This window comes from Aplidium turbinatum, chromosome 2 (assembly GCF_918807975.1).
Source record: "Aplidium turbinatum chromosome 2, kaAplTurb1.1, whole genome shotgun sequence".
Classification (NCBI taxonomy): Eukaryota; Metazoa; Chordata; class Ascidiacea; order Aplousobranchia; family Polyclinidae; genus Aplidium; species Aplidium turbinatum.
The window spans coordinates 38,640,586-38,650,553 of NC_137473.1; the positions used below are offsets into that span (position 1 = coordinate 38,640,586).

Sequence of the window (9,968 nt, forward strand, 5' to 3'; positions counted from 1 at the left end):
CATAAATATGAACAACATGTAACGCTGGATACTGTGTTCGAAATGCGTTCTTTTCTAGCATAAGAGTCAACCTACCTAAAATTTTATTAGTGCGGCCCGCCACAGCTCTCCTAAGTGCCAAAGTGGCCCGCATGCAAAAAAGGTTGGTGACCCCTGCCCCAATGTATAGTGAACGATCGCCAATTTTTAACACAGCATGTTTGGAAACATTTAGCTCCATGTGAATAAAATACTGCATTTTGAATTTTTGCGGGAATACAACTTTTCCCTGGAACTTTTCTTAAAAGTAAATGCAATTTTCTCACTTTGTTAATGCAAAAAAAGCTTGCCCTAATAATAACTATCCATTTGTTGGTAATGTTCAGTGAAATAAAATGTTTAAAGTGGAGTTAGGTTCTTTGCTTGCTTTGTTGAAAAATTATTCATGAAACTCCAGCAACCAGCAGGGTAGTGATCCAGCTGTCACATTGTATTTTGAACAAAGAATTGCATAACAGCAACTAATGTCGACAACGCCACGTCTTGACAAGTTGGTATAACGCGGAAGCAAACACATGCAAAGCCCGATGCATTTCATTGTTTGGTTTGCCACATTCTCATAACCTTTCAGTTGCGTTTGTGTACTTTAATAGCTCAGCCGTCAAGGAGAACCAAAGAACTGATTAGTTGTAGCGCGTTTTGTTGTGTTGAACATCACTAGACGCTCAACAGACGTATAAGAAGAAAAAATGCCAACGGCTATTTGAAGCGTTCAAAAGTTTTACCAGCAACATGTTAAATGCCGCATTTTTCAGCAGTGTGCTGTGCAGTCAGCAAAGATATTCGTGAATTTCGTTATGTCAGCATTGCTGTGGCTGCCCAGCTGACGATATTTTCACAGAACAAATTATCCCTTTGTGTTTCTGCACAGCAAACTCTGTGGGTAAACGTTAATGTTGCTTCTACAGACATTGCTAGAAGTCAATTGAAGCGTGGCTAATAGGCTACTTGATGCGGTCAAAAAGTTGTATCAGTCGTTCTGTTTTAGTATCTTGCTTCAGCTTAGATTTATGTTCTGGTGTAGGTGTGCGAAGTGAAATTCGTTGAATAAAACGTAGTGAATGAAAACGAAACAAACAGGCTATTAATTGTCAGATTTCTATAACTGTAAGTAGATTGTGAGCATAAGTACCCACATTGTTGTATATTTAAAAAGACAACGGTAGTCTTTTGTACAGTGCTGTTATACGCGAAAGACCATTTAGTGCTTTAAACATACAATCGCTTGTCCAGAGTGCAGCTATTCAAAGTTTGAGAGGAACGGCACAACCAAGATACTGTAAATAAGGCTGAAACAGCAGATTTTTCAGTAGTGGTAGTAGGAAGGTCACAGGCTTCACCCTGGTAGTGTTTTTCGTGACCTAATTAATATATAGCTTTGGTAGAGAGGTACTTTTTAAAAACCATAGACAGACAATCGATAACAACTTAATAACATTGAATTGCATAATTCAAAATTAATACAGAAATGAAACAGATACATAATTTCAAACGTTTTCGGCAAAACTTTCTGCCCTCTTCAGGAAAATATCTTAATTCATCTAAACAAAACAAAATTATTCGTGAATAGGTTTTAAAGTTTTGCCCAAAACGTTTGAAATTATGTATCTGTTTCATTTCTGTATTAATTTTGAATTATGCAATTCAATGTTATTAAGTTGTTATCGATTGTCTGTCTATAATTAATATATACTGCTAGTCAAAATAATTTAATTTACTTTGTGATTGAAATAGTGGAAAAAATATCTTCTTTTTATTGACATAGGATACTAATAAATGTACTGTTGAATATACTGTTTTATGCATTCAGCATTAATCAATCAGCCAATCAATATTCGGCTGTGGCTGTACTCTGCAGCTTTAAAAACCGCGACCATTTTAAAGCTTGTGCTTGAGCTATCACGACTACCACTCAGTTTAGCGGTTCAAACGTTATCTGGATTTCTAAATAATTTGTTTAATAATTTCCATGAAATAAAGCCCGCTACACCACATTTGAGTGCGCCTTGTACACCTGTCACAATCAATCATTGAAAAGCATGCATTCAGATATAGAATTTGTTAACTCAGTTAAAAAATCTATCTGTAGTAAGTTAGATTTGATCCATAGCTCTGTTTTCAATTATCGCGACGAGAAACTCAACGTTTTTGTTTGATAGACTTTGCCCTGCTATTTAGGAGGATAACAGACTGTTCTTTATCAAACTTACAATGGGCGACAATGGTGCTACAAAACGGACTATCCCAACCTATGCCTATGTGAATCATCCTTGTTTGGACGCTCCTTATCCAATAGTGTCCAATGTCACACAAGAAATATTCGATTCAGCTGTCAACTACCAGCCAGACCCAACTGACGTTTTTATCGTATCTTACCCCAAGAATGGCACAACATGGCTGATGAATATATTACACCTGATCAGTAGCAACGGTGTTCCTTTGGCCAAGGATACTAACATGGACAAAGTAATTCCATTTCTTGAATTTGACGGTGGAGAATTTACGCAGAAAATTCCTAAGCCTCGTACGATAAAGTCGCATCTATATTTTAAGTTAATTCCGTTCAGAGATGAAGTGAAATACACTTTTGTTGGTAAGTAATCGTAGATTAGCATTAGCATTGTGCTCCAGCACACGATTGCAAGGTGGCCTAAAATTTGGACAAAAAAACGATAAAATTGACCTAATTTTATACACTGTGTCCGACGGCTAGCAAGTCATTCGGACATGTTTTTCTGTGAAAACGTTTAATAACCAATGATATCAGTAAAGTGCTGGACCATAAATAAAGCATTAGTCCGAATTTCTCTATGATTATCCGGTAACTGTGCTCCAACAATTGAAATAATCCGACTGACTTGCAGGCTATAAGAGGCCGTTCAAATGTCTAAAGATGTTACCATCTGGTGTAATGTGTATATAATATCATAAACAATGTATAAAGCAGCGACTGCAGATTACAAATACGCCTTCAGTATGACGCTAATTATTACGAATTACGATGGTCACCTATGTTTGTCACTGATGCCTCTGGTGGTTATTACTTTGTTTTTAGTAGGCTATTACTTTTGCACTGATGATTATTACGTTTGTCACTGATGTCCCTTCCGAGCGTCATGTACTATTGAAAGAGCGCTTGGTTGATGGCAGGCTTAATACTTTTCAAAATTCGCTCACCAATCGTTCTTGACCTAAGGCGCTTTTCTAGGAAGACACGGATAACTTTTAACAGATACAGATCAAATTAATTTGTAAGTTTTTGCATAAACGTACTGGAATGGCTTTACTTCGTTTAACAACCTACGTCGTTTGTGAAACTGACACAATTCATCCCATTAAAATGGGAAGACGTGTGAAGCCATACTTCCTATTCCAGCAATTCCCAAACTTGGGCCCTCGGGCTTAATCTATTCCGCGACGTAGTTTTATCGGATCCCAAAGAGCTTATTAAAATTGCGATTAAAGCAATAAGCTACTAATACTTTAGTGGCCTACTTTTTTAATGGGCACTGAATTTGAATTAGCCAATAATTTCTCTTAATCTTGTAAATATTACTGCTTTGCAGTCACAATAAAAAAGCAATGTGACAAAACAACGTTTGCAGTGCACACGTCATGTTTGGACATCAAATCCTTATTGACAAAAATGTAACTTTTAAAAAATTCAAAATTTATGCTCGTTTTTCAAAAAAAAACTGACTTTATTTGCTTTATTGTTTGATAATGATTCTGTAAAAATAATTAGAATATTGATAGTAAGTAATAGATATAAGGGATCCGTGAGTGTGTGTGACAAGGAGGAACAAACAGCAGATCACACAATCTGCAACTGCACCAGTGCACCATCTAACATGCGCCAAGTGGTGTGCGTGGTGTGCGAGAATTGGATGACGAATCTGCTCAGTGGCTGATCGACACCTGCCCAAACACTATTCCAGAACGAGTCGGCGCCACTGCTCAATGGTGGTAAAAGGCAAAGCCCCTTAACCCTTGGAGTGGCGAAGGTAAAGGTTCATAAGAAGAAGAAGAATCTTGGGCATCTATTCGCAGTACAAACTTTTGACGCACGTTGCAGCCTTGAAATCACCCTGTTATCATTGTTACGTCATAAGTTGTGGATATCGAATTACGTTGCTTCATTTGGTTGTGGATAAATTAAGGAATAGCGAATAACGTATTTCGGCGCATTTCTGCAATATTCCAGAGTTATTCAATGCATGCAATTACTTTCTAGTGAGAAACCCAAAGGATGTTATAGTATCCTTTTTCTATCACACTGTTGGGTTCGAGACATATTATCACTATAAAGATGGATCTTTTGATGACTTTTTTGAGATTTTTATGTCCGGAGGGTGCGATTTCGGAGACTACTTTTCGATGGTAGCCGAATGGATTGCAGAAAGTGCAAAAAGAAATAACATTCACGTTATGTTATACGAAGATATGAAGAATGATATAAAAGAGTAAGTTTTTGGTGAGAGTTTTTTAGCTTTGAAGAAATAGAAGATTTGAAGAATAGAAGAAATATTCTAGCAGTCTAGCTGTCAATAGAAAATATTGTAACGTTTAATTGGGCGAAATATGTATAGGGACAGTGCCGGTCTTAGGGTATTTCGGGCCCTGTGCGGAATATGCTTTGCGGGCCCCAATGCCAATGATCCAATTCAGTAGCGTAGCTAGGTACTTTGAAAGGGGAGGGGCGGCGTGATCGTCGATGGCGACAATCAGCGGTGGGAGGTCTGGGGGGTCTCCCCCAGAAAATTTTGAAAAATTACTTTGAATTTGGGGCATTCTTAGAGCATGTTCAACAAAAATTTAGATATGAATATTACTGTAATATAGTGCTGTCCGGTGGCATAGCAAAAGGATAAGATCATGCTTTCTTTGGCATTTTTCGGAAATAAAGCTACGTCTCTATGTTGAGTCTGGATGCAACCTATTTCGTCTCCTGAAAAATTCGTACCCCGATTTCGTACCCTGAAATCGTGTAACAAATGTTTTTTTTTTTCGTCCCCTGAAAAGATCGAGAAATTTTGAAATGTTTGCGGCAACTCCGATCAGCGAATTCGGCTATGTCGTGTTTTTTTTCTCGATCTTTTCAGGTTACGAAATGTTCAGGGGACGAAATAGGTTGAATTCGTTGAGTCTCTATGTTTTCTTGTTGTTAATTCCTTTTTGAATTTTTCCATTGAAAATGTCAAAATTACTGCATTTTTTGAGTAAATTGCGGGCCCCCTAATTTGCGGGCCCTGTGCGATCGCACGGTTTGCACACCCCAAAGACCGGCACTGATAGGGAGTGATGCGATTTCAAGACACGCATTACCGTTTTGTCATATGTAAAGAAGTAAACCTCTACAATATGGTTGCATGATTCATTTTAGCAGATTGATCACATATTTCCATTATGTGGTATCGAGTAAAAACTATCATCTCGTACTGAGTTGCTGAAATGCTTGTCAAGCTGTAGGCTAACTGGGGAGCAACTAACTTTCTATGGGAAGACTACTTGATGCTGTCCCTGCTGTATAAAGAATTTCATGAATTTTCTGAATTATTAGCATGAATGTTTGTAATTCGTCGTAAACGTCTCTGTGATCTTTGTTTTTGTTCATTTCAGGGAAATTTTAAAGTTAGCTGATTTTCTAAATTCATCTTTGCGGGAGAGATTGATTTGCAACAATGAAGAACTTTTAACAAAAGTGATACAATATTCATCGTTCTCACGAATGCAAAGTGACTGCGACTTGTTCGTGAGTGCTGGGTTTGAAATTTTCTGCTTTATTGTTTCTTGACAAACAGATTTACAAACCGACAGCATGTAGACCCTGATCTGCAAGGAGTCGAAATTAGTAGGCAATAGCTACAGCAAAAAAAGGTCGATGACAGCAGTGAAGGTTCGTGTAATGGTGCTGTGGGGCTGCAACTCCACCAAATTTTTTTGACTCATTCTGCCCGTGATAAGAAATGTAAAACACGTTGTGATTTCTCAGTATTTTAATTAAATTTGTTTAGGATTGCAGATCTTTCCAATTTTTTCGCTTTGTTGACTGGAAACGCCTTCTGAGAGAGGGAAACTACCTCATTGTCACACTTCTACTCAAGCTTGACCGCTAAGATTTTGCTCTGCGTGGCGTTGCGATTTTCCATGCACGTAAACGCGAGCGTCATAAAACGAACAAACCAAATTGAAGTCACGTGACAATGAGGTAGTTTGTCAGTTTGGCAATGGTAGCCTAACATTCGTCGTTTAGGCGGGTAGCCACTTTAACAAGTCGAAATTCTGCCACTGCGAATGACTACAATGCAACCGCCAACCAATCAGAACGTGTTATAAGAGGCTACCGTCCAATTGTGGCCCTTCTATCGCTCATCCAGAGAGTTAATGCTTGTTTTGAACTTTATTTGGTAATTACAGAAGAAAAAGAGCAATAGCAGTGGTGGGAATCGAACCCGTGTCAATGAAATGACTACTTTCTAGCCCTAACCCTAACCCCTAAGCCAACCAGCTGACAAAAAATCCATCACTTAATTTGCTTTCTATCATCTTCTTTTCGCCATTTTTTACGTCACTTCAACCGTAGCTTATGATTGGTTGGCGGTTTCATTCTAGTCAAGTTTAGTGGCAGAATTTCGACTTGTTAAAGTAGCTACCGTTTAGGCGCTGTCTAGAACGGTAACGACTAGAACATCACACAACTAAGGCGAAAGAGAAAATTGAATTGAAGTTTGCATCGGGAAAAAATGATGGTTTGCGAAAGAGAGTTTTTTGGCGCTAAAAGTAGCTACTTTCAATTCTCTCATTTTCGCAAACCATCATTTTTTCCCGATGCAAACTTCAATTCAATTTTCTCTTTCGCCTTAGTCGTGTGATGTTCTAGGTTTTTCCGTCTAGAACAGCGCGCCTAGGGTAGCCATACTGGCAATTTTATCGCCAAATTAAAAAAAAATCGCTTATTTTCAAAAGTGTTTAGCTCCGTATTTGGGGTTTGGCTATTTGGCTCTTTTTTAATAATTTTTTAGAACCGATTTGGATTAATCTGTGCTTGGCGATTCCCCAACCTATATTACTTGCAGGACAGTACTTAGCAAAAGTGTTTAGCAACGCTTTCTGTCATAATAATGGCTACAGCCAATTCACCAATTCATTTTTTTTTCTTTGTCTTGATGCAGAAGAAACGATATTGTGGAAATAAAATACAGCAACAAAACCAACAAAAGGAAAAGGTGGCCAAACCATACTAATTTAAAACGTGCATGCAAAGATCCAAATCTCAAATATACATAATTAAGCACGGCCACTAACAGGGGCATTGACAGGGAGATCTAGGTGGTACTTTTGGGCTCGGGCCCTGAATATTTAAGGGGCCCGGATTAAAAAAAATCTCCGCGACTTCAATCATTATCAAGATCTTAATATAATCAGATCTAAAGCAATTGCCATCAGAGGTTAAAACAGCCATTTCAGCCGTCAGATGGTAAAGTACCGGGGCCCCTTCTGGGTACCGGGCCCACTTCAGCTTTCTGGTGGTAAAATAGCCACTTCAGCCATCAAACAGTAAAATAAGAATTTAGTCTAGTAAAGTGATTTCCCTAACAACGAATATTACCCAAAACACAAATTTCAAAATAAACAGGCTAATGTTTGTTCAAACTCAAAAACTGAAATGGCACAGGTAAGAAGATTGCTATCCCTATTCCTGCACTAAAAATTAGACCAAAACCACTTTTCAGATTGCAGCAACCAACAAATGTTTAACCGAGGCCCAAACACCTTTTCCAATTCAAATTAAAAACTTTCTGACTGTCTGCACTAACTTTGCTGTAAATTCTCTTCTGGTGAGTCCAGAATGACCAGTGAAATATCAATGGAATCGGCCCAATCGGGAAGTAATATTCTAGCGCCATGTGACAAATAAAAGTTCAAAAAAGCAACTGCTAGATAGAGATAGTAAGTTTTGCGGTTTAAGAAATTTTAAGATTGCACAAGATTTGTTAAATGACCATGCTTAAACGATATCAGTAAAAGTTTGTACACAACCTTTATATTCATAACATTGTCGATGGAGGGGCCCCAAAATAAATTGGTACCGGGCCCGAGAAATGATGTGCTATCAATTGTGATTTAGCCTACCTATTGCATTTCATGTATATAATTTGTGAAACTATCATGTTAAACCAACAGTAGTATAAAGTATTGCATTATTTGTTATGGTTTCTTTTGTTTCTCAAAAAGTGATAGGTCGATTCAAAAGCAAGTTGTATATGCTGTCGCCAAGCATTTTGCAAAGCTGTTAATGACAATTGACAACCAATTAGGCTATCTCTGATCAATGTCATGAAATGTTCAAACATTAAAATGTGCAACTTATTAACAACCGACAACTTGACAGGCAATCCTTTATTTTATACCAAGAAACAATATTTTTCAGTGCACAGACAACAGACCAAAGGAAATCCCTTTCGTTCGTAAAGGAATCGTCGGTGATTGGAAGAATCACTTGTCACGTGACCAGAGCAATCGAATTGACAAGAAAATGGCGGAAACGGCAAAAAAATACCCAGGATTTGACCAAATTTGGGCCAAATATGAGGAATGTCTTCGCTTTTAATGCAAAAGTTTTGAACTGAATTTTCAGAATGTAACAACAATGGGCCAACGTATCAATAGCTCAGCAACGGCAATATTTATTTCAATGATTTGGGTTTATAGTAATACAATATTAGATGTTCTTAGGGATATGTAAGTTTGCTGGGATGTGCAATTTGTAGTTTGGGAAACATGTGTGTTGTTTTTTTTCAATTTTTAATAGTTTTTTTATTATTGTTCACGTGTCGTTTTAAAGTGGGCTGTGTCCGCCCCTTTAGCTCATTGGTTAAATTCCCGACTCAAGATCCAGTGACGTTGGTTTTGCTCTCTAGGTGTGCGCTTGAGCAACACATTTCAGGACTGCTCTTTATTCAGCGGCACCTATAGTGAATTGAATAGATCACAGGCAACAACTATGGAAAATTCACTCAACTTGTCTCGGTCACAGGCCCTGCGTCAGTGGTTCAAAGCATCTATACGTATGCGAAACTGCCAGGAATAAGCTATCAAAGGCTTTGTCAGTCCAAGGATATTCGAAACCAAAATATGTACCAATGTGGCTTGGATGTAGATACATTTTTAGTTAGTCTACTCATGGCCACCGGTCTGCTCTAGATTCTAAAACATGGCAGGTCGAACTGTATGCTCTCTTAATCGTGACCTGTCATTTTGCATGCAATGCATTGATTTCATTTGAAGTTGTCAAAATTTGAAAACTTTTGGTCAGTTTTCAGATTTTTGAATTTACTGCGCAGTGAACTTTCAAACTTTTGATATTTAAGCTAATAGGCGATCCTTGCCACCGCACAACTTTTAGTTACGGTATGTAGGCTTGACTATTAAAATTTCTTGTTTGACTACATGCTTTGACATAACGTTTTTAATTTAATTGTTTTTTCTCGCGCAGTTATGAATTGTAAATATCTTTGTGCAAACTAGCCCACCCGTAAGCGTTTTATAATAGTTTTAAAATGTTTATTATGTTTTATCCAATAGATTGATTTCTATTTTAGTTACATAATGCTTGTTACAATACTGTATAGTGTATATGGTGTCATGCCGATTTTATTTTAGATTAATATACTGCACAGAGAAGGTGCGAATCAAGATTTCATTGTGCTTGATCGATTTTTTTTATGCACAAAAAGGAATCAGTGAACAAAACATTTTTGTTTTTGTCACACATTTGATTTTGACAGTGACGAAATCCATAACCGCAGAAAAGCAAAACATTTGGTTGCAAATATTTTTTTTTCGAATTTTTCCTTCACAAATAATTTAACAAGAGTAACATTTCTACACTTTTACTAAATACAGTATTCTAAGAGTAATATCTTTTG

At 37.5% G+C, this 9,968-nt stretch overlaps 1 protein-coding gene across 1 annotated transcript; it reads left to right on the plus strand.

Moving 5' to 3' along the window:
* The first annotated feature begins 2,213 nt into the window (after positions 1-2,213).
* Positions 2,214-9,737, plus strand: LOC145764550 (sulfotransferase ssu-1-like). Its single transcript, XM_082576172.1, has 4 exons — positions 2,214-2,632; positions 4,274-4,502; positions 5,659-5,791; positions 8,471-9,737. The coding sequence occupies exons 1-4, from the start codon at positions 2,251-2,253 to the stop codon at positions 8,648-8,650; spliced, it is 924 nt and encodes a 307-aa protein (XP_082432298.1). The 5' UTR covers positions 2,214-2,250; the 3' UTR covers positions 8,651-9,737.
* The last annotated feature ends 231 nt before the right edge of the window (positions 9,738-9,968 follow it).

Bases quoted from the DNA above. Each gene is read 5' to 3' on its own strand.
- LOC145764550 (XM_082576172.1), top strand. From the start codon at position 2,251: ATGGGCGACAATGGTGCTACAAAACGGACTATCCCAACCTATGCCTAT. The intron at 4,503-5,658 runs GTAAGTTTTTGG...TGTTCATTTCAG, and splicing joins ATGAAGAATGATATAAAAGA to GGAAATTTTAAAGTTAGCTG. The intron at 5,792-8,470 runs GTGAGTGCTGGG...AATATTTTTCAG, and splicing joins AAAGTGACTGCGACTTGTTC to TGCACAGACAACAGACCAAA.